The sequence below is a fragment of the Caretta caretta genome, chromosome 5 (genome assembly GCF_965140235.1).
Source record: "Caretta caretta isolate rCarCar2 chromosome 5, rCarCar1.hap1, whole genome shotgun sequence".
Taxonomy (NCBI): Eukaryota; Metazoa; Chordata; order Testudines; family Cheloniidae; genus Caretta; species Caretta caretta.
In genome coordinates, this window is record NC_134210.1 from 61,106,944 (window position 1) to 61,132,363 (window position 25,420).

The 25,420-nt window shown below is 42.1% G+C and overlaps 2 protein-coding genes across 13 annotated transcripts in view; both read right to left on the reverse strand.

Annotated features, from left to right (window-relative positions):
* The window catches only part of KIAA0825 (KIAA0825 ortholog), a 413,723-nt gene that overhangs the window by 348,716 nt on the left and 39,587 nt on the right, over positions 1-25,420 (reverse strand). The window lies entirely within an intron of this gene.
* On the reverse strand, positions 529-2,326 carry LOC125636352 (zinc finger and SCAN domain-containing protein 32). The gene is made up of 2 exons (XM_048849290.2): positions 1,742-2,326; positions 529-1,160 (listed from the first exon to the last, which is right to left on the reverse strand). Exons 1-2 carry the CDS (start codon positions 2,235-2,237, stop codon positions 1,096-1,098), a joined length of 561 nt encoding a protein of 186 aa, XP_048705247.2. The 5' UTR covers positions 2,238-2,326; the 3' UTR covers positions 529-1,095.

Sequence of the window (25,420 nt, forward strand, 5' to 3'; positions counted from 1 at the left end):
TTAATGCCATGGCTCATGAAGCCATACACAGGCAGCCTGGACAGTAGTCAGGAGCTGTTCAACTACAGGCTGAACAAGTGCAGAATGGTGGTAGAATGTGCATTTGGACGTTTAAAAGTGCACTGGTGCAGTTTACTGATTCGGTTAGACCTCAGCAAAACCAATATTCCCACTGTTATTACTGCTTGCTGTGTGCTCCACAATATCTGTGAGAGTAAGGGGGAGACATTTATGGCGGGGTAGGAGGTTGAGGCAAAGCGCCTGGCTGCTGGTTATGCACAGCCAAACACCAGGGAGGTGAGAAGAGCACAGGAGGGTGCGGTGCGCATCAGAGAAGCTTTGAAAACCAGTTTCATGATTGGCCAGGCTACGGTGTGAAAGTTCTGTTTGTTTCTCCTTGATGAAACCCCCCGCCCCTTGGTTCACTCTGCTTCCCTGTAAGCTAACCAACCTCCCCTCCTCCCTTCGATCACCGCTTGCAGAGGCAATAAAGTCATTGTTGCTTCACATTCATGCATGCTTTATTAATTCATCACACAAATAGGGGGATAACTGCCAAGGTAGCCCGGGAGGGGTGGTGGAGGAGAGAAGCACTGGGAGAGGTGGTGGAGGAGGGAAGGAGAAGGCAACACAGCACTTTAGAAACTTTAACACATATTGAATGCCAGCCTTCTGTTGCTTGGGCAATCCTCTGTGGTGGAGTGGCTGGAGGTCCCCCCACCGCATTCTTGGGCGTCTGGGGGAGGAGGCTATGGAACTTGGGGAGGAGGGCGGATGGTTACACAGGGGCAGTAACGGCAGTCTGTGCTCCAGCTGCCTTTCCTGCAGCTCAACCATATGGTGGAGCATATTAGTTTGATCCTCCAGCAGCCTCAGCACTGAATCCTGCCTCCTCTCATCACACTGCTGCCACCTTTCAGCTTCAGCCCTCTCTTCAGCCCGCCACTTACTCTCCTCAGCCCGCCACCTCTTCTCCCGGTCATTTTGTGCTTTCCTGCACTCTGACATTGTTTGCCTCCATGCATTCATCTGTGCTCTGTCAGTGTGGGAGGACAGCATGAGCTCAGAGACCATTTCATCGCGAGTGCCTTTTTTTCACCTTCTAATCTTCACTAGCCTCTGGGAAGGAGAAGATCCTGTGATTCTTGAAACACATACAGCTAGTGGAGGAAAAAAAAGGGACAGTGGTATTTAAAAAGACACATTTTATAGAACAATGGGCACACTCTTTCACGGTAAACCTTGCTGTTAACATTACATACATAGCACATGTGCTTTCGTTACAAGGTCGCATTTTGCCTCCCCCCACCGCGTGGCTAGCCCCTCCTCTCTCCCCGTGGCTAACAGCGGTGAACATTTCTGTTCAGCCACAGGCAAACAGCCCAGCAGGAACGGGCACCTCTGAACGTCCCCTTAAGAAAAGCACCTTATTTCAACCAGGTGACCATGAATGATATCACTCTCCTGAGGATAACACAGAGAGAGAAAGAACGGATGTTGTTTGAATGCCAGCAAACATACACTGCAATGCTTTGTTCTACAATGATTCCCGAGTATGTGCTACTGGCCTAGAGTGGTAAAGTGTCCTACCTTGGTGGACGGAATAAGGCTGCGCTCCACAGAAACCTTTTGCAAAGGCTTTGTAAGTACATCCAGGAAAGCCGCAAATGCCAGGGCAAATTAATCATTAAACATGCTTGCTTTTAAACCATGCATGCTATTTTAAAAAGGTACCACTCACCAGAGGTCCCTTCTCCGCCTGGCGGGTCCGGGGGATATTGGCTCCAGGTCAAGAAACAGTTCCTGGCTGTTGGGAAAACTGGTTTCTCTGCTTGCAGTGAGCTATCTTCCTCATTCCCAAAACCTGCTTCCATGATGCCTCCATCTCCATTGAAGGAGTCAAACAACACGGCTGGGGTAGTGGTAGCTGAACCCCCTAAAATGGCATGCAGCTCATCATAGAAGTGGCATCTTTGGGGCTCGGACCCGGAGCGGCCGTTTGCCTCTCTGGTTTTCTGGTAGGCTTGCCTCAGCTCCTTAAGTTTCACAAGACACTGTTTCGGGTCCCTGTTATGGCCTCTGTCCTTCATGCCCTGGGAGATTTTGACAAAGGTTTTGGCATTTCGAAAACTGGAACGGAGTTCTGATAGCACGGATTCCTCTCCCCATACAGCGATCAGATCCCGTACCTCCCGTTCGGTCCATGCTGGAGCTCTTTTGTGAAACTGGGACTCCATCACGGTCACCTCTGCTGATGAGCTCTGAACTCACCTGCAGCTTGCCATGCTGGCCAAACAGGAAATTGAAATTCAAAAATTCGCGGGCCTTTTCCTGTGTACCTGGCCAGCGCATCTGAGTTGAGAGTGCTGTCCAGAGCGGTCACAATGGAGCACTCTGGGATAGCTCCTGGAGGCCAATACCATCTAATGGCGCCCACAGTACCCCAAATTCGACCTGGCAAAGCCGATTTCAGTGCTAATCCCTTGTTGGAGGTGGAGTAAGGAAATCATTTTAAGAACCCGTTAAGTTGAAAAAAAGGGCTTTGTCGTGTGGACGGGTTAAATCGATTTAACGCTGCTAAATTCGACCTCAACTCCTAGTGTAGACCAGGGCTAAGGTTTTTAAACTCCAAGTCCTTTGACCTCAGAGTTTACTAGACCATATACTTATTACGGTATTACCAGAAAATACATTCCAATTATTTTTACATATTCATATGTTGAATTTAAAAGAAACTACAAAAGTGTGCTGTTAAACAGCTACATATAGAATAATAGCCTGCTACCAGTTATTCAATTAATTCAAGCGGTAGAGGCACCCCACTATGGTTCTGTGTGTCCCAAACCTGGTAATGAACCCTCTTTGGGTATATATGGTTACGCATGGTGGAATTTTTTTTTTCCAGATTTTTTTTAGATTTAGGAATTTACATAGAAAAAGACAACATTAAAAGAACATTGAAGTTGCAAGGTCAAGTGCTCAAAAGTTAGGAAATGACAATTACCAATGCAACCTTTACAATTACCAATTCAGTCTGCTTGTGCATGTGCATTCATACAGTCTTTCATTACAAGATAACATACTATTTTTTCCACAGGACTTCTAAATCATCCAACTGATCATGATGAAGGAATAAATCAGGGCTGTGCAGTAAAAGATGCTGTTATCTGTAGGATCTCTACTTCACAGAATCATAGAAATCTAGGCCTAAAATGGTCCTGAAGAGGTCATCTAGTGAAGTCCATCCCCCCATGCTGAGGCAGGAGTAAGTGTACCTGACCACCCGACAGGTGTTTTTCATACATAGTATAATATATAATTTATTAAACATGTCAGAACATTTTCTATTACTATATTACGATGAGATTTAGATAAGGGTATAGAGAGTGCACTTATAAAGTATGCAGACAATACCAAGCTGGGAGAGGTTGCAAGTGCTTTGGAGATAAGATTAAAATTTAAAATGATCTGGACAAACTGGAGAAATGGTCTGAAGTAAATAGGATGAAATTTAATAAGGACAAATGCAAAGTAGTCCTCTTAGGAAGGTGTAATCAAGTGCACACATACAAAATGGGAAATGACAGCCCTAAAAGGATTACTATGGAAAGGGTCATAGTGGCTTACAAGTGAAATATGAGACAACAGAGTAACACTGTTGCAAAAAAAGCAAACATTATTCTGGGATGTATTAGCAGGAGTGTTGTAAGCAAGACACAAGAAGTAATTCTTCTGCTATACTCCGTGCTGATATGGCCTCAACTGGAGTATTGTGTCTAGTTCTGGGCACCACATTTCAGGAAAGATGTGGACAAACTGGAGAAAGTCCAGAGAAGAGCAACAAAAAATTATTAAAAGTCTAGAAAACATGACCTATAAGGGAACATTGAAAAAATTGGTTTTGCTTAGTCTGGAGAAGAGAAGACTGAGGACATGATAACAGTTTTCAAGTTCATAAAAGAGTTGTTACAAGGAGGAGGTAAATTGTTCTCGTTAACCTCTGAGGATAGGACAAGAAGCAATGGGCTTAAATTGCAGCATGGCCAGTATAACTTGGATGTTAGGAAAAACTTCCTAACTCTCAGGGTGGTTAAACACTGGAATAAATTGTCTAGGGAGGTTGTGGAATCTTTGTCATTGGAGATTTTTAAGTGCAGTTTAGACAAACACCTATCAGGGATGGTCTAGATCAATGGTCACCAATCAGTCAATCACGATCAACTGGTCGATCTTAGAGGAACTCCCAGTTGATCACGATGTCTGGTGGTCTAGAGGGGCTGCCGCTGAGGCATTCTCCCTGCCTGTCCCAGTCCCACGCCGTTCCCGAAAGTGGTCAGCACAGCCCCGGGGGCAGGGGTCTCCCTCTGTATGCTGCTCCTGTCTGCAAGCACCATCCCCACAGCTCCCATTTTGCCAGGAACAGGGAGCTGTGGCCAATGGAAACTATGGGGCAGTACTTGCAGAGAGGGGCAGCGCGTGGAGCTACATGCTCCTCACCTCTCCTAGGAGCCTCAGGGGCACATTGGCCTTCCCAGGAGCCTCTTGGAGCCAGCACCCCAACCCCTAGCCCTGACCCCCCCCTGCCAGAGCCAGCACCCTGCACCCCCACACTCTGCCCCAGGCCTGACCCCCCGGCCCAGAGCCAGCACCCTGTACCCGCCTGCACACCAACACTCTGCCCCAGCCTGGACCCCTCCTCCTGCACCCAAACTCTCTACCAGAGCTTGCACCCCTCACCCCCTCCTGCACCCCAACCCCCAGCCTCAGGCTCAGCCCAGAGTTCCCTCCGACACTGCGAACCCCTCGGCCCCAGCCCAGAGACCGCAACCCTTCCCGAACCCCAACCCCTATCCCAGCCCGGTGAAAGTGAGTGAGGGTGGGGGAGAGCTAGCGACAGAGAGAGGGGAGAATGGGGGGGGGGGATGGGCGGGGCTTTGGGGAAAGGACGGGGTAGATCCTGGGTTGCCCTTAAATTCAAAAAGTGATCTTGGGCATAAAAAGGTTGGAGACCACTGGTCTAGATAATACTTAGTCCTGCCATGAGTACAGGAGACTGGACTAGATGACCTCTCGAGGTCCTTTCCTGTCCTATGATTCTATAGGTTCTAAAACAAAAACACAAGAGAAATGCTTGCACTCTATAGCATTTATTAGTCTCATTGATGAAACAAAAATCAAGCATCTATCAAAATTGTGCAGTGTTGTTTAACTCTGTCTCTGTTTTATTTTTAATTCAATAGCCAAGTCTGAATTTGAGTGGAAACAGTCTTCAAAAACCTATGTTCAAGAATCTGAAATGTAGTGAGATGTAAGGCACCATAACTGTAGGGTCAGACTGTAAAAGGTCTAATCAGACATATACTGAGAGAGCTGGTGAAGTTAACTTCTCACTTTCTGGTAATGGTCTTAAAGGTTGACAGAAATATTTCTTAATTATTAAAAAAAAATGTGACTAGTACTGACTAGAAAGTTGAAAGTATTTTTTTAAAAACCAGAATTACTGATTAAAACAAGAAAAGATGCCAAAGCCATTATAGCATCACTGCTTGCTTTTCGTTAGTTATGTGGAAAATTAATTTCAGTCATCTCCTTTTGTCATGGAACGCTAATGTTACACTTCTTCTTTTGATTTTCTCCCATTGGTTTAATTTCCCCAATGGCCAAGGGTTTTGTACTTAACTTGTGTCTCATATAATGTACTATTTCCTCTTAAATTTGAACTATACATTTTTTACCCTTACTCTTGTGTAATTTCTTAAACCCATTTTCGTTATTTTTGTTTTAAAATATTTACTTAAAGCATAGCTCATTTTCTTCCCTCCTGCACTAAGAATTCAAACTGTTACAATCTGTAATTTTTTTTTTTACCTTTTTTAATGTTTTACACATCAAATTATTTTTAACTTCCAGAAATTGTTCTATCAAGGAGGAACACTTGATCATTAGAACTAATTCACCTTTCAGAGACACTTTAAATTTTCAAGGTCAAAAGATCAGATTAAACTTTTTTATGGCTCCATAGTGGAGGTTCTGGTAAGATATGCACTTAAAGCAGGAATAAAACCTTTTCATTTCACATTTTAAAGATTTAGTCTCCAAATTTCACACCATACCTCTTGGGAGGATAAGTGAATTTTCCATTATAATTTTTGCTAAAAGATTTACTAACTTTGACAGAGGAATCATTTTAAAATTATCTCTCTCTTAAATTTTTTCCTTTGAGTCTAATTTTTTCCCCAGTCCCTCTAACTAAAGAGCTGTAGTCACCAAACTCCACACACGTTTTCATGAAATGTGGCTGATTGGACAATTTTGCCCTTAAACCATATTTAATCATAACCTAAATTAGCTATGTTGATAGATATGACAGTTACTTCTGTTCTCTCATAATGTTAAGTCTGCCTACATGTCTCACTAGCTATGTTCTTCATGTGCAATCACAACACTTCTGAATATGTCCTTTTCTTGTGTTTGTTTCTAACGCTAGATCTCCCAATTTGTTCTGGGTTTTGACCAGCACCCTTTTTAAAGGCCTAAGAAGAACTTTTTCCACATTGCAAAATAGCACCTAGCAGTGTAGGGTTTTGTCTGTCTTTCTCAGAACACCTAAGAGGTTTGTCTAGGGAGCAGATATTACATTATTGATATTTGTCATAACCAGACACTGGCCGGCTGGCATCTAGCTGGATCTTTGCTGTACATTGCATGGTGACAGAAGTGCTCCAATGTCCCGTGTAGAAAGAGGGATCCTTCATTTAAAGTAGGGCTGTCAAGCGACTAAAAAATTAATCACGATTAATCGCACTGTTAAACAAGAATAGAATACCATTTAAATATTCTGATGTTTTCTACATTTTCAAATATACTGATTTCAATTACAACACAGAATAAAAAAGTGTACAGTGCTCACTTTATATTTATTTTTGATTACAAGTATTTTCACTGTAAAAAAACAAAAGAAATACTATTTTTCAATTCATCTAATACAAGTACTGTAGTGCAATCTCTTTATCATGAAAGTTGAACTTAAAAATGTAGAATTATGTAAAAAAACCAACTGCATTCAAAAACAAAACAATGTAAAATTTTAGAGCCTACAAGTCCACTCAGTCCTACTTTTTGTTCAGCCAATTGCTCACACAAACAAGTGTATTTACATTTGCAGGAGATAATGCTGCCCGTTTCTTGTTTACAATGTCACCGGAAAGTGAGAACAGGCATTCTCATGGCATTGTTGTAGTTGGCATCGCAAAATATTTACGTGCCAGATGTTCCTTCATGCTTCAACCACCACTCCAGGGGACATGTGTCCATGCTGATGACGACTTCTGCTCCAAAGCAGCGTGGACCAATGCATGTTCATTTTCATTCTCTGAGTCAGATGCCACCAGCAGAAGGTTGATTTTCTTTTTTGGTGGTTCGGGTTCTGCAGTTTCCGCATTGGAGTGTTGCTCTTTTAAGACTTCTGAAAGCATTCTCCACACCTCAGCCCTCTCAGATTTTGGAAGGCACTTCAGATTCTTAAACCTTGGGTCGAATGCTGTAGCTATCTTTAGAAATCTCATATTGATACCTTCTTTGCATTTTGTGAAATTTGCAGTGAAAGTGTTTTTAAAATGAACAACAACATGTGCTTGGCCATCATCCGAGACTGCTATAACATGAAACGTATGACAGAATGCGGGTAAAACAGAGCAGGGGACATACAGTTCTCCCTCAAGGAGTTCCGTCACAAATGTAATTTATGCATATTTTTTTAACGAGCGTCATCAGCATGGAAGCATGTCCTCTGGAATGGTGGCCGAAGCATGACGGGGCATACATATGTTTAGCATATCTGGCACATAAATACCTTGCAATGCCGGCTACAGAAGTGCCATTAAAATGCCTGTGCTCACTTTCTGGTGACACAGTAAATAAGAAGAAGGTAGCATTATCTCCTGTAAATGTAAACAAACTTGTTTGTCTTCGCGATTGGCTGAACAAGATATAGGACTGAGTGGATTTGTAGGCTCTGAATTTTTACATTGTTTTGTTTTTGAGAGCAGTTATGTAACTAAAAACCCCTACATTTGTAAGTTGCACTTTCATGACAGAGGTTGCACTACAGTATTTGTATGAGGTGAACTGAAAAATACTGTTTTTTTTATCTTTTACAGTGCACGTATTTGTAATCAAGAATAGTATATACTTGGATTTCAATTACAACACAGAATACAATATATATGAAAATGTAGAAAAACATTCAAAATATTTCATAAATTTCAACTGGTAGTCTATTGTTTAACAGTGTGATTAAAACTGTGATTAATTATTTTTAGTTAATTGCGTGAGTTAACTGTGATTAATCAACAGCCCTAATTTAAACCCATTCCTTTCATGAAGAAAGATGTGGAGGAAATCTGGGGCCTTCCTGATCCTGATCCCAGGATTAAAACTGATTTGTCTGTGTCTGTGTTTTGTAAGCTACACATGACTTATCTTGCTGAATAGTTTGTTTGGGGAGGAACCACATGTGCTATTCATGCACTAGTTGTGTTATGCTGTATTTATGGCTTTTGCTCGAACCCCATTGGTTGTCAGTTTGAAGAATGACCAGACACAGTACATTCATTTGAAAAATGGATTTCCGATGCCCTTCAACAGATGACCTTTCATAGATTTACTACAAAAGATGTTCCAAGAAACACTCTGAGCCAAATCCTAATTCCATTGATATAAGTGGGAGTTTTGCCATTAACTTAAAAAAAGTATTTGGCATTATATAGAACAAACTTCTAAAAGAACTGGTAAAAGCCTTATGACAGTGAAAACAAGACTGAGCAAAGCTCTAGAAGCACACCACAAGGAACAATCCTGAGTTGGCACGAGAAGGGATTAAGTATCCTAAAAAACATCTTTCCCTTCTCTATTTTCTATTATTCTACAACTTCTGGAAGAGAATAAAGTAAATGGTAAATTAATTTTTAAAGTTTCTGACTTCAGAGACAAGGACTAGGTTATTAATGCTACACACAATATCCTGAAGATGAATACAAGGGCAGATTACAATGATGTGAAACGTCATTCCAATAGTGCACGGAAAACACTGGGATTTCCTGATTCTCCAAAAAATCATCATCATTGTGGGGGCAGTGGCCTCAATACTGTACAAAGCTAAATTAAAAGAATGGCAACAAGGAAAACTAGGATCTTTGTTTAAAAAAAGGGGTCGGGGGGAGAAACAAGAATCAAATTAGGAGGACACTTAAAAACTAATGCAGTACTTTGCAAGTCCCAGGAATCTTTGTACTGTTTCTCCTTGGTTGGAGAGGATGAAGCTTTTAAGGTCTGAACCTTGTTGACAAGTAGCCAGAAGAGTAGCCAGACCATGGTAAGACTGGTACAGTGATCCAGAAGTTCACATGTATTACTGGCTTGATGAAATTTAATTATAGAACACACTACCAGCCTGGAGTATCTGCCCTGTTCTATGACAGTCTTCCCTGACGTAGGAACAGTTGTGAGCCACTCCAGACAGCGTGACAATGATGTACTTGTTCAGACCTCAGAAGTCAAATATAGTCTCAGATCTCCTTTGGACTTGGGGATCAGAAAGTAACATGAATTGAACTTCTTTCCCCAATGTTAAAGGGGAACTACTTCTGTGGCCCCTGAAGTGTGTAGAGTCTGAAGCTCTTGAAGAAGCAGTGATTCACGAGATGGGTCCCAGAAAAGGTATGTGGTCAGAGGAGGGGATGGTTAGGAACTGGACAGAGTATCCTAGTCCCACAGTGCTTAAGACCCATTTGTCTTCCCAATCATTGTAGAAGTGGGACAGCCTGTTCCCCCCCCCCCCCCAAAGGGGGAGAGGGGGAAGACAAGGAAATATAACTGAAACATTGCTGATAACTGGAATGCTGACCTCAAGATATGAGTCAGATTGGCTTTTTGCTCAAAGTTGATTGGTGATAAGCTGGCTAGTTACAGGTGAAACCGGAGGATCTGCTCTTCTGTGGTTTATGCTTCCTATTTAAAGTCTTGCTGCCTAGAAGGATAAACTGATTGTCGGAAATACTGCTGGGAGTACTCACATCCCCTATAATGTTGTCTCTTGATGACTAGAGTATAAGCTCCCAATGAAAGTAACATAGCTCAAGAATCTTTAACAGAATGTAGGGTTTCGTTGTTCTTTTAAAAAAACAGGAACCACCCATCAAAAGGGAGGTCTTCTGTATTCTGTTGGACATTGGGAGTTATACCAGAGTTCTGTAGCCAAGCAGCTCTTCTCATTGTTACAGCTGGGGCCATCATCCTGGATGAAACATCTGCTACACTGAGCACTGACTGCAGTAATGTCTTAACGAGGAATACCTTAAACTCTTCCTTGGCATCTCTGATAACTCCTTGGTAAATTTGGACATTTATCTAAGTAAGATTTTGTAAGATGCCTCCTAATTAGTTATGTACTTTTGTAGTGATGAGATAGATTAAATCTTTCTCCCCCATAAAATCCAGTCTCTTTTTCTTTGGGAGTTGACTTGTAGTTCCCCTGTCACAAACTCTCATTTGCAGCATTACAACAAGAGGGGCTAGATGGAAGTAGAAACATTCTTGCATAGCTACATAGTACTACTTGCCCATATGCTTTGGTTTGGGAGGCGAGGAAACTGGAATGTGCCACAAGGACTTTACAGGGTTCAGGGGAGATTTGTTTATAAAGAGGGCTGAGACCTGAAGAATGTCCACCAATTTATGGGTATTCTCTTGGACAAACTCAGCCTGGATGCCCAAGGCTGTAGCCATTCTACTTAGGAGGTCTTAATGAGACTTAACGTCTTCAGAAATAGGATAAGATGAATCCAGGATAGTGGAATCATCTGGTGAGGATGACGACAGAGGAAATGGAACACGTGGACCCTTCTGAGGGCAAGGATTGTTCCTGTGCTAGTAAGTTGCTTTGCTACATTAGTGATTCTGTAGGAGCTATATCAGTTTGTATCTCCAAATTAGATGTGTCAGAAGGTGGGACAATGGAAGGATTAGGTGACCTTGCTCTGGAATGATTGGGATCTTGAAGAGCGGGAGGCACCCCAAGCATTCCCAGGGGATGACTGAAGAAATGAATAGTGTATAAAAGACCAGAATGTTCTATAAGTCCCATGCCTGATGTAGGAACAGTGTCAGTCTTGGTGTTGATGCTGCTCCTCCAGAGGCAGTCTAGAAAACTTCCATGATCAATACCTGGAAAGGGATGGAGAGGAGAAGAATATTCCAGACCTGACTGTGAGGAAGCCTGCAAATAATCCATAGGCAGTGGAGAAGCCAGACCTGTAGGGGCCACCAATCATCCCGGTCTGCCTGAAGTCCAGTAAGAAGACAGTATTGGTACCAAAATCAGTACAGTAATAGATGCCAAAGATGCCACTCAGGATGTTGAGACCACACTAAAAGCCATTACCGAAAAGGCCATCAGTACTGATGCAGAGGTCAGCGCCCTGTTCAAAAAAATGGCTCAGTACTGAACACTGAGACTGATGCTACAATTGGAGCTGAAGACAGTATCAGTACTAAAGAAGGGTGTCTCAATGCTGATGATGGAACTGGAGTCACCTCTTTACTGGGCTACGTAATCAGTACTGAGGAAGACAGCAGTAACACAGCACAGTCCAGGGCAATCAACTTGGACAGGCACGGGACTGCAGAGGGTACTTCCACAACTGAGGACTCCTATATTAGAGGAGAACCCAGAATGAAAAGCAGAGTAAATCAGCTGCTGCCTCATGTGACTGTGTGGTCAATTGGGACCAAAACTGATGCTGTTTGTACTGGACTCAATCTATGTCCTGTTGATGGTACTGGAGTCAACAATATGGTACTCACCTGGTGTTCTCACCTCAGTACTGGGAAGAGGGTAGATGGCCCTGCTCTGTCTTGGACACTTGAGAAGTTTCTGCACTCCTCTTAGAAGAAAAGGAAGAATCTTTCTGAGACCTAGAATAGCTCAAAACAAGTTTGTGAGTTCTCTTCCACAGAGGTCCAGGGGTAGGAGAGCAGTCCCTTCTTCTTTTCAGATAAGAATGTGAGTCTAACAGGAACCAGTCCCAGTTCTGAAGTAGTTTAAGGGGCTGGACGATCTGTGAAAATATCCCAGAGCTGAAGTGGGCCTCATGGCTTGTTCCATGAAGTATTTCTTGAGGATTAGGTCTCTGGCAACTTGCATTCTCTTTTTGAACAACCAGCAGATACTGCACTTTTCTTTAATGTGTCCCTCTCCTAGGCAAAAGCACAGAGTGTGGGGGGTCACTATTCAGGGTAGCCACCCCTAAGTATAGTGCTTAAAGCCTGGTGATGTCATATCACCAGGTTTACTAAACTAAAAAACCATTAAACAAACTACTAAACCGAAATAATTTTAACTAACTAACTAACTAACTAACTAAAGGGTACTACTAAGCTAATACTAACTATTTACGAAGCACACAAAGAAATCTTGCTGTAATGCAGTAACAGTGAGGAAAAACTACACGGGGTGTTCTGTCTCAGGCTCTGGGTGGTGATAAGGAACTGGGGGGGTGGGGGGGCGGAAGGAATCAGGGCAATGGGAAATCAGCAGGGGAAATGAGAAGACATGGATTACATGCACTGTTCTGATAGGTTCCACTACACAAAGTTCTCCAGCTTCGGCATGCTGGGCATGCACACATCTGAATGGAATATGTATCTGCCAGCACTCAAGAACATCATTCTATTTACCTTAGTTATATATTCCAAAAGGTTTTCTTTTTGACACTTAACTACAATCAATTATAAAACTTTAAATTGTATGTGGAAAATTTCATAACCATACAATCAGAGACCATGGACCCCAATATAATATCAAACATAAAAGACATTTAATTCATGTTATTTCAGCATCCTAAAGGACAGGAAGCTCCGTGTTTAGAGAAATTAACACTTTTGAGGGGGCGAGAAGGGGGTTGAGACAATACCTTCCACTGATAACATTAAATGTTTTACTGAACCTAGAATGAAATGCAAATGTAAGATGCATATGATATTCAGTAGTATTTGCCTGAAAATTACACTCAGTGCAAAAAAATGCTTCCAATTTGCCTTAACATTGAGTATCTCACCCTCACAATATGAAAAAAAGTTATGCTTCTAGCAATTTTATGCTATGCAGAGGCTATATAGTTAACATAATACAACTATGTACACCGTTTAGCACAGTGTTGCTCAACTGATGGAGTATGTCTAAAACAGGGATCAAGGGGGAGAGAGGGCTGCAACATCACTAGGACCCAGCAGAAGCTTGGGCATGAGAGACGGAGCAGCCTGCTTCCTTTCCCTCTCTCTCCACTCTGCTATTGCCATTCCCCACAAATGTGCCCATCCCTTCCTGTCCACCACCCAATCCCAGAGCACCTCTTCACACCCACAAAACTCTAAGGCTCCAGTTCATGGGAAGGAGTGTCACCTCCATCAGTAATTTTTCCCTCACCACTAGCACTACACCCAAATTTTAATGAGCTGTGACCTGAACACAACGTATTCACACATTCTCACTGCAGCTTTGCCAGTGACTTGTGGCCTTGAGCAAGTCACGTAACAGCTGTCTCAGGTTTCATACTGTATAATAGTGATAATAGCAAATACTAACTCAAAGGCTTGTTTAAGGGTATTCACGATTGTACAATACTTGGAAAATGTAAATCACTACACAAGTACTGTATTATTATAAATGTTGAGATACTTGGGATTCAACAGTTAAATGTTTTGCAGGTGGTACTATGGATAAGACACTGAATTGGGACTCAAGAAATCTGGGTTCAATTGTTAGCTCTGCCACAGATTTCCTGTGTGACCTTTGGGAAGTCAACTGATTTCTGTGTGTTAAAGTTTCCCATCTGTAAAATGGGATTGATACTATTCCTTTCTCGCATCTTTTGTCCGCTCAGTACTTATTCAGTAATCTCTTCAGGGTAGGGACTGTCTGTTAGCATATTTAGTGCCCAGCACAAATGGAACCTGGCCTCAGATGCGGCCTCTACATGCTATTGCCATAGAAATAATAAACTACAATTAATGCTCAATTTGATGCATATTTTGACTAAAAATATACTGTGCATGTAAGGATGCTGGTTGTACCCATCTGGTGTTCTACAATAAGAGATACACCATATTTCTTTTGTATTGATTTATTTATTGTATATATATTGAATACTTACTGTATATCAAATAGATTACACAAATGAATTTGACTAAATGATACATAATATAATTAGACACCTAAACATACATACAATGTGCAGTTAATATGTTTTCAATAATTAAAATTTAGCTGTATGCATAACAGCAATAATTTGAGTTTTTAAATAGTATCTAAAAGTGGCAGAAAAAGATTGTTATTTAAAAACAACATGATGCCAGTCATGGAAAATTAACCTGTAACAGACAACCTTTAATATTAGAGCTCATTTTATGCAAAAATATTTATGCTAGAAATTTCTTACCAAAATTCAAGTCAATAAAAAAATCTTATGACCCGTTCCTTCAATTCCTAATCCCCAGTATTATTCCCTTTGAAGTATACTTGCCAGCTCTATGAACTCAAAAGAAGGATAACGTGTTGTTGGTTAAGTCTTTTCACGGGAAGAACTGACATTCTCCCTTAACTTTCCCCCTACCACTCCCAAAGTGAAAATAAACAACTGGCTCTTTCAGTGTTGTCAGAAAATCCATTACTATAACTGCATTTTACCATATTTGCCACTTAACATATAACAGTGAATCTCACATTTAGAATCCATCATATCAACATAGTCATCATGATCCAAGCTGCAAATAATAGAGAGTGTCAGTGTCAATTTTGCTTTCTCACACTTGCTTCCCTTCACTTCATCTGATTTTAATAATCCCTGTCAAACCACAAACAGTCCAAATTACCTTCTTGACACAGAAGCTTTCAAGGAGGAGACAGAATCTCAACTTTCATTTAGTATCTACAAAAGAAAGCTGTCCAGCTGGACAAACATTATTTCCACTCTTGACAATCTCTACAGTAAAGCATATGTTTTAATTTTAACTGAAGCTGCCAAGAGTTTGATATGAGCTTCTTGTTTAGTATAGATTGACTCTCAGGATTAGCAAGCCAACAACTGTAGTTGTGTTAAAAGAACCCAGCAGTTTCTACTAAAAGATCATTCATAAACTGAACCTAACAGATTGAAGGAACATGCAAGAGATGGCAAATGCACATTGTGAATTACCCATCCCCACACACTTAATTAGGAAAAAAGAAGAACATAAAAGAAGTGGTTGCGGAAGATGATATTTCTGATAATTTCATATTTCTAAAATTCACTAACTAAATCATGCAAAAACTCGCAGACAACCAATGATGTAATCAAACTTCTAAGGAACATACAAGTTATATTTTCACCCTCTTGAACAATAGCCTAAGAAAGCTGACCATTTGACTTCTGAAAACGTGTTCCAGACAAATAAGCTTCCACAAAGTCATCTGATCTGCAAGCTTTTTCCCCTGGCTGACTTGTCTTCAAAGTAAACTTGGTAGCATAACTCACTGTTTCACATGGATCAAGTTTAAAAGTAACTGATTTCTCTGATGAACCACTGAACTGTATAATCAGCATTCTATTTAGAGCTTATGTTAGTCAATTAAAGCATAGTATGAAAATTTACATAAGGAAAAAAAGTAAATTAAGATACTAAGAATCAATGGGCTTCTGGATACAGCAGGTCAGGAATTTCCTAACAAAATGTTTTTTCATCAGAAAACACCAATTTATCAAAACCAAAACTATTCATAGATTCATAGATTCCAGGGCCAAAGGGAACCATTGAATCTAGTCTGACCTCCTGTATAACACAGGCCATAGAACTTTTTCCTCCTGTCTGCAGGAAAAGGTTAGTTTTGTCAAATTTCCTGTTTTGAAAAAATTTTGAATTAAGTTTGAAAATGGTCAATAAGTCCCATTGTTTCAAAATGAAAAAGTTCCTTTTTTGGGTTGAAACAGCTTTTCATTTTGAAATTAAAGGTAATTTATAGTTAAAAAAAAGATCAGAATCATAACACAATTTTTCAGTTGAACCAATTCAATTTTTTTTAATGAATTTTTTTTTGAGATTTTCACTTTTCATCCTGATTTGGGGAATGGGAAAAAATGTTGAAATCTCCTAAATTCTCATGGGACAGCACAATAGTTTCCTGCCTAGCTCTACTTCTGGTCAGTTAGAGAGGCTAGGTTCCCTGACTAAAAACCCCCCACACATTTTGTATAAACGCAGTATCAGACTTCGAAGTGTTATTAGCCATTAGGAAGCAATATAAACTAACGAAGGCTCTTTCTACTGAAAATCTCAAGTTGTAAAATATTTTTGAAATACAGTACATGACATTTGTCTGTTCCATGCTGCTTGACTTAGCCCCATACACAGGATAAAGTAACTTTGATTAATTTTAAATGATTCTACTTTAAGTAGCCATAATAATCCAAGACAATAAAAGCCTACCATGAAAGAGCCTCAAAATAAATGACAAAGTCGGCAAATAGGTATCTAAATGGGGCATTTTTATACTTAATTGCAAACAGGTTTTAGAGTTCCATACCGAGAAAACTGTTGCATTCAACTTTCTCTTTATTAATTAGAATATAGGACTGATATAAGGGCTCTCATTTCATTTTTGGCTAGTAAATGATCTCCTCCATCATACTATTCTTCCCTGCCTTCTTTCATTTGTTCTCCTTCCCAAGCAACCTCAGTGACAAAGGAACACGATCATGCCCTATTACTGTGTTGTTCTCTCATAGTAGAGCTTTCCTAGCGACATGGTAACACCTGGTGCACATATTTTTGATCTTGAAATTCTACACCATATTGATTTCTATTATAATATCTCAGTATTTGATTTAAGCCTCACTCAGCATTTTAACTTTTATCCCCAATATCACATTACATGTAAAATATACCAAACCTTATTTTTCCTGACAGATACGAAGATGGCGACCAATAATGTTCATAGAGATAAGCAGGCCAACCAAAAGGTACTGCAGGAGTCAAAATCAGTTTGGTAGTAGTAACTGAGATAGTACTTCATGGATGACTGTCCACATTACAAAACCATTCACCACTCAATCCACCATGATTATCAATCTATTCTCCGACACAGCCAGGACTAGTTTAAGAGCGGTAAAGCAGGTCATAACTGAGATGCCTTTAAAGAGCTGCCGGAGGGGAAAATAGAAAGGACAAGGTTACATAGCATCTGTCTACATAAGTATAAATATCATTCTTAGTTTTAATGAAAATAGGGGAATGGATTTAGGACATTCTGTGAAGAAGAGTAAATTTCACTTCTATGGGTTTGGATATAAATTTAGGATGATACATCACTCTGAATCCCCAGCAGAACTCCTACCTGATGTCAATTACACCTCTGCAAAAAAAAACCAAAAAGTTGATTATGTTCTTTATGTAGTAATTAAACTTTTAACATTTATTATTTGCTCAGTATCTTATTGCGATGTTCAGCATTATTCAAAAGAAAATACTTTCACATTTAGGACAACTGCTGTGTGATGGGGCATCCATCCCATGCAAGGCTTAAGGGTTAAGGTGGCCAGATAGGCCAGTTAATTCCCCAGGCTTCATCTGGAGGAGGACTGATGAAATGAGGGTCAGCTGGACAGGAACAGGAGGTACCTGTATAAAACCCAGAGGCTGAGAAGAGAAACAAGAAGGTAGGCTGCAGCTACTCTCTGAGAGGAGGAAGTTGGGAGGCTGGTGAGCCCAGAGAGTGGGAAACCCAGGAAGGTAGAAAAGGCTCTGGGGAAAGTAGTAAGGCAGGACAGTGCAGGTCTTGGCTGCTGACTGGAGGGCCTTGGTTCCCCTATTGGCCACTGGGGACGTGGCACTAACGAGGCAGAGGACAGCCTGATTTGTTACATACCCCCCAGAAGTGGGAAGCATGGAGTGACCTGTGCAGAGGTCAAGTCACAAAGAGGAGGCTGCAGTTCCCTGAGCAAGAGGGGTCCGCAGGATGAGAGAACAATAGGAGAGACACCTCTAGAGGAGGGCGCAATGCCTGGCCAGAGCTAATCCCCAGGATGAGGTGCCACTAGCTGTGAGTGAACCCTGTCACATGCTGGTATTTCTGCCCTTTGTTTCTTTTCACCACCCTTTCAATGTTTCTCTCCTTCTTCACTGTCTCTCTTCTTCCTTTATCTCCTTACAGCAGCTTCACAATTCTTCAGTCTTCACTCCCAGCTCTTTTCCAATTCTAGCTGTTGAAATGATCAATCACAAAATAGCTAATGCTAACATTTGCCGTGTCATCATTAGGCTTACAGTTGATCCCAAAAGATGGATGGAAGCAGCGGAGTTCACACCTCCCAGAGTTACTGTTTCAAGCTGTCTGTAGACGCACGCATACGTTATTGCGTTTTTATATTTCGTTCATATTTCCAAAGTGATATTTACAACCATGAATACCAGAAATTTACTGTTTTGTTTTTTAAATGAAAGCTTGCAGTCTGTAGAACTTGAATATGCCATATTAGCTACATCAAATGGCCAGGATCTACTCCTGTGCTCACCCAGGAGTTTAATAAGGATGCTCCTATTCACACCACTGGGCCAAGTTCTGCTGAAAATACACATTCCTTACTCAGGAAAAAACTTCCATTTAAGTCAATGACCCACTCAATATGTGTGTTTAGTTTTAGCTGTTAGGGAAGCACATCAACTGCAATATATTCAATTCCACACTCCCTTGACAGTTCACTCCACTAATTATATAGCTAACTCTTCTTAGTCTGCCTGTAAGATAGTTTGCAGCCACTTTAGGAGTCCTTAAATATTCCAGGATAACGTTCTCTGCTGTTTTGCCAATTATTTGATATGATTTCATGGATTAAATCTATTCATCCCCATTTTATATCATGTCACCAACTACCATTCATTATGTGCACATATGCATTTTTTCCCCAAGGAGTGAGGTCACAGTCTTTTTTGTTGCATTTGATTATCCCTTAAAACAATATTTGACATATAACTTTGCTACTTTAAAATTTATCATATTTTATCCAATTTATCTTTGCTCTGTATTCTTGGAATGGAACATGTATACACATCACTTCTCCTATCCAGTCTACCTGACCTCTTCCCCAGTGCTGCTTTTACTGATGTTGGAGTCAAAATTTCTTGTACATTTTAAGGAAGCCAGAGATTTTTTTTCCCTGGTAACAAATACCTTCACTCCCAAACACAAAGCCAGTATTGTATGTTAGCGGACAAAGCAACCATCTCCAGAGTATGGTTATTCAAGCACAAATATGCTTATTGATATGTATGTGCATTTATACAAAATACAAGCTCCTCTACAAAATTAGCGTGAACAAAAATAGCTGCCCAAATGATCATGGAACAGGAAACAAAAACTGGTGCAAGTTTTGACTTGACCATTATTGTAATTCCGATGTCACATATATTTATGAATTATTTTTCCAACTATTTGCCCTGCAGAAGTCTTCATCTTTATGTTCCCTCAGCATTTCTCAGCTTGTAATCTCATCCTATTAGTCTTGTAAATAAATGCTTACAATATAAGTTAAGAGTCCTTATTTGTGGATGCACTCTTTACTTATATAGTACCACAGATGTTTTGTAATGTATAATAAAATGAAAGAATCTCTTTTAAAAATAAATTATTCATGACTTCTTACGGCACTACATTTATACATGTATTGAAGGAGCTTTAGAGGAAATGAAAGAACAGTTGTCATGGCAGGAGCTACTTCTTCATTCCCAAGGCTCTTCTTAATTGTGCTTATCCTCTTCTTAGGAGGATTTTATGGAAACAGACATCTCAAATTCCAGATGAAAGGATAGCATTTACTGAAATTTACAGGAAGTTCCTGGTCATGAGGCAATGAAGAGTATTGCAGCTGGCAAACATTTCAACCTCAATATCTAAAGGAGAATTTATACTTTCTACTGAGGGATTGTTTCAGAAAAAGGTGGCAAAAGTGGTGATTAATCACTTAAGTTGCACCAACTCCTTACAAATTTTGCTAATTGTGACAGACCTTGTGATAACAAAACACAGTGAAATGCCATAGGAAAAGGCAGGGAAATCAGAATTTAAAATCCATTTCAAGCTTCCATTCTCCATATCAGCAGATGAAGGAAGTATCGTGGAGATAATTTCCCTCAACTTCAGAGTGGAATGCTTCATGTAGTAATATGACAGCAGTATCTCCTGGGTGATTTGAGTATGAAGCAAGGGTATTAATGAGGGACCTCACTGCATGACATCAAGGTGTCAAGGACCTCATTACAGGGAGGAACAGAGCCACAGGTATTAAAAGATGGAGAAGGAAATGGTACCAAAGATATGTTGTCAAAGTCTCCTATAATTTATAGCCCAGACTATGACTTCCTACTTTCTCTCCTTTGTATGGTAAATCCCTTTTGGGTGTCAATCAGCAATTGTGATGCTGAAAGATGTCCCTCCTCCCCGCTGTAATAAAAAACTACAGTAAGGATATTATATGAAATTCTGTAATGCTGAAGGCACATAGCTTTTTGTTTCATGCCTAAAAGTGTGTGTGTTCATAAATATCGTACAACTGAACATCATCATGTCCTGTGTTATTCCTTACATAATTACAAGCCTCAAGTGCATCGTGTAATCACACAAGTGCAACAGTGTAAACAATGCATGCTATTTGTCTTATTAATATCTTAAAAAATCTTTTGCATCTAACCAATTTTGTATTGTAAATTTAAGATTCTTCTCAAAAAAGGCAGAATATATTTCATAATAGAATGGGAGGAAAAACTGATAGAGGAAAGATAAAAAGGTAGTAAAAGATTTCCCTGCGCATTCCCATTAATGAGTTCACAAATTAATTTTTTCTTGAATTAATTTTACTGCATTTTTACAACTTTTATATAAAGCAAAAAATTACAAGGCTTAAGAAATAGGATGATGAGGTAGCTAGGAACTTATATTCAAGATTTTAAAAGCTTAATCCATTTTGTTTTTGTAATTTAACCACTTAAAATTGAGTGCAGTGACAGCTATGTTGGATGAGTTCCGACTAAACCTATTTTTAGTTCAAATGTTCCATTACAGTATGCTTCCCTTAAATCAGCTACTCCATCCCATCTGAAAGTGCAACTGCGTTTTGTCCGGGGACCAAATCCCCGGAGTCTGGAGGACGCCGATATGCACCTCTCTAGCCGAGGTCCGAGGCGTCCAACACGAACTCGATGGGAGTGGGGAGGGTTGTCGAACGGAACCCCTTCCAAGACTGTTCTGTGGTCGGTCCACCACTGCAGCGAGGCAAGTATCAATCTTTGGTAACAATCTTTTCCAGGGGGTCTCAGAACTGGGAATAGACCGTCACCAGCCATTGTTGCAGGGGCCACATCTGGAGCCTGGCATGGCAGACCACCTAACTGCATGCTACCATGTGGCCCAGCAGGCGCAGGCAGACCCTGGCAGTAGTCAGAGGGAATGCGGAGACTTCTGCAATGAGGTTTGTCAATGTGTGGAACGTTTCCAGCAGCAGGAATGGCCAGGCGCAGGTCGAGTCAAGGACCGCTCCGATGAACTCTGTCCTCTGCCCTGGCACTAATATCGACTTTTTGTCCTTCACCAGCAGGCCCAGAGCGCAGCACGTAGCATGAAGCACCGTGACATCCCTTTGAACTTGAGACCTGGAGCTGCCTTTGACAAGCCAGTCATCGAGGTATGGGTAGATCTGGATACCCCTGCACCTGAGGTAAGCCGCTACCACCGACATGCATTTGGTAAACACTCTTGGTGCTGTCACCAGGCCGAATGAGAGGATCGTAAACTGGTAGTGGTGGGGCCCCGCCGTAAACTGGAGGAAGCATCTGTGATCTTGAAAGATCGCTATGTGGAAGTATGCATCCTTCAAGTTGAGGGCAGTATACCAGGCTCCCCGATCCAGGGAGGGGAGCAAGGGGAAGGGTAGAAAGGAACGGTAGGGTATAACCCTGTTCCACTGTGCTGAGGACCTAACGGTCTGAGGTTATAGCTGACCAGGCAGGGAGAAAGAGGGAAAGGAGAACACTCAGAAAGACGGATCCGGGGAATGGTCTGGTAGTTCACCCTCGGGTGCACCCTCAAAACACGACTTACCCCCGGCTTATTCCAGGTAGAGTCCGACTGGGCAGAGGGTAGAGGCAGGTGGCTGGGATGGGACTTGTAGCCCTTGACTTGTTTATGGGGCTGGTCCTGCCAAGGCTGGCTCCCCTGACCCTGTGGCTGCTGTCATTTGAACCGCTTATGCGCCAGGGCTGGGACATAGAGACTGATGGTCTTCAGGGTGGTGCGGGAGTCTTTAAGGTCATGCCATTTGTTTTCTTTTTGCTCCACAAATAGGGCCCAGCTGTTGAAGGGCAGGTCCTGCATAGACTGCTGGGCCGCGGTGGACAACCCAGAGAGGAGCAGCCAAGACTCTCGCCACCTGGAGATAGCGGAAGCCACGATGCAGGCAACAGCATCATCAGCGTTTGACACCACTTGGAGGGCCGCCCTGGCTGCGGTCATGCCCTCATCAAGGATCGCTCAGAACTTTTGGAAGCCTTGGGGAGCGCCCCTTCAAACTTGGCCATGGCTTATCATAGAATCATAGAATATCAGGGTTGGAAGGGACCTCAGGAGGTCATCTAGTCCAACCCCCTGCTCAAAAGCAGGACCAATCCCCAATTAAATCATCCCAGGCAGGGCTTTGTCAAGCCTGACCTTAAAAACCTCTAAGGAAGGAGATTCCACCACCTCCCTAGGCAACGCATTCCAGTGTTTCACCACCCTCCTAGTGAAAAAGTTTTTCCTAATATCCAACCTAAACCTCCCCCACTGCAACTTGAGACCATTACTCCTTGTCCTGTCATCTTCTACCACTGAGAATAGTCTAGAACCATCCTCTCTGGAACCACCTCTCAGGTAGTTGAAAGCAGCTATCAAATCCCCCCTCATTCTTCTCTTCTGCAGACTAAACAATCCCAGTTCCCTCAGCCTCTCCTCATAAGTAATGTGTTCCAGACCCCTAATCATTTTTGTTGCCCTTCGCTGGACTCTTTCCAATTTATCCACATCCTTCTTGTAGTGTGGGGCCCAAAACTGGACACAGTACTCCAGATGAGGCCTCACCAATGTCGAATAGAGGGGAACGATCACGTCCCTCGATCTGCTCGCTATGCCCCTACTTATACATCCCAAAATGCCATTGGCCTTCTTGGCAACAAGGGCACACTGCTGACTCATATCCAGCTTCTCGTCCACTGTCACCCCTAGGTCCTTTTCCGCAGAACTGCTGCCTAGCCATTCGGTCCCTAGTCTGTAGCTGTGCATTGGGTTCTTCCGTCCTAAGTGCAGGACCCTGCACTTATCCTTATTAAACCTCATCAGATTTCTTTTGGCCCAATCCTCCAATTTGTCTAGGTCCCTCTGTATCCTATCCCTGCCCTTCAGCGTATCTACCACTCCTCCCAGTTTAATATCATCCGCAAATTTGCTGAGAGTGCAATCCACACCATCCTCCAGATCATTTATGAAGATATTGAACAAAACCGGCGCCAGGACTGACCCATGGGGCACTCCACTTGACACCGGCTGCCAAATAGACGTGGAGCCATTGACCACTACCCGTTGAGCCCGACAATCTAGCCAACTTTCTACCCACCTTATAGTGCATTCATCCAGCCCATACTTCTTTAACTTGCTGACAAGAATACTGTGGGAGACCGTGTCAAAAGCTTTGCTAAAGTCAAGAAACAATACATCCACTGCTTTCCCTTCATCCACAGAACCAGTAATCTCATCATAGAAGGCGATTAGATTAGTCAGGCATGACCTTCCCTTGGTGAATCCATGCTGACTGTTCCTGATCACTTTCCTCTCATGTAAGTGCTTCAGGATTGATTCTTTGAGGACCTGCCCCATGATTTTTCCGGGGACTGAAGTGAGGCTGACTGGCCTGTAGGTCCCAGGATCCTCCTTCTTCCCTTTTTTAAAGATGGGCACTACATTAGCCTTTTTCCAGTCATCCGGGACTTCCCCCGTTCGCAACGAGTTTTCAAAAATAATGGCCAATGGCTCTGCAATCACAGCCGCCAGTTCCTTTAGCACTCTCGGATGCAACTCGTCCGGCCCCATGAACTTGTGCACGTCCAGCTTTTCTAAATAGTCCCTAACCACCTCTTTCTCCACAGAGGGCTGGCCATCTATTCCCCATGTTGTGATGCCCAACGCAGCAGTCTGGGAGCTGACCTTGTTCGTGAAAACAGAGGCAAAAAAAGCATTGAGTACATTAGCTTTTTCCACATCCTCTGTCACTAGGTTGCCTCCCTCATTCATTAAGGTGCCCACACTTTCCTTGGCTTTCTTCTTGTTGCCAACATACCTGAAGAAACCCTTCTTGTTACTCTTAACATCTCTCGCTAGCTGCAGCTCCAGATGCTATTTGGCCCTCCTGATTTCATTCCTACATGCCCGAGCAATATTTTTATACTCTTCCCTGGTCATATGTCAAACATAAAAAAGAAGCTTACAAGAAGTGGAAGGTTGAAGATCCGCTAGGATTTCACCGTTAAGCCAAGCTGGTCACCTGCCATATTTACTATTCTTTCGACACATCGGGATGGTTTGTCCCTGTAACCTCAACAGGGATTCCTTGAAATACAGCCAGCTCTCCTGGACTCCTTTCCCCTTCATGTTAGACCCTCAGGGGATCCTACCCATCCGTTTTCTGAGGGAGTCGAAGTCTGCTTTCCTGAAGTCCAGGGTCCGTATCCTGCTGCTTACCTTTCTTCCCTGTGTCAGGATCCTGAACTCAACCAACTCATGGTCACTGCCTCCCAGATTCCCATCCACTTTTGCTTCCCCTACTAATTCTTCCCGGTTTGTGAGCAGCAGGTCAAGAAAAGCTCCCCCCCAGTTGGCTCCTCTAGCACTTGCACCAGGAAATTGTCCCCTACGCTTTCCAAAAACTTCCTGGATTGTCTATGTACCGCTGTATTGCTCTCCCAGCAGATATCAGGATAATTAAAGTCACCCATGAGAACCAGGGCGTGCGATCTAGTAGCTTCTGAGAGCTGCCGGAAGAAAGCCTCATCCACCTAATCCCCCTGGTCCGGTGGTCTATAGCAGACTCCCACCACTACATCACTCTTGTTGCTCACACTTCTAAACTTAATCCAGGGACACTCAGGTTTTTCTGCAGTTTCATACCGGAGCTCTGAGCAGTCATACTGCTCCCTTACATACAGTGCTACTCCCCCACCTTTTCTGCCACCTGTCCTTCCTGAACAGTTTATAACCATCCATGACAGTACTCCAGTCATGTGAGTTATCCCACATATTGAAGTCATATCGGCC

What these genes read in the sequence shown, in the direction of transcription:
- LOC125636352 (XM_048849290.2), bottom strand. Translation starts at nt 2,237, where the DNA reads ATGGAGTCCCAGTTTCACAAAAGAGCTCCAGCATGGACCGAACGGGAG. An exon ending in AGGCGGAGAAGGGACCTCTG is followed by an intron (nt 1,161 to 1,741) that starts GTGAGTGGTACC and finishes TTCCTCCACTAG; the next exon opens with CTGTATGTGTTTCAAGAATC.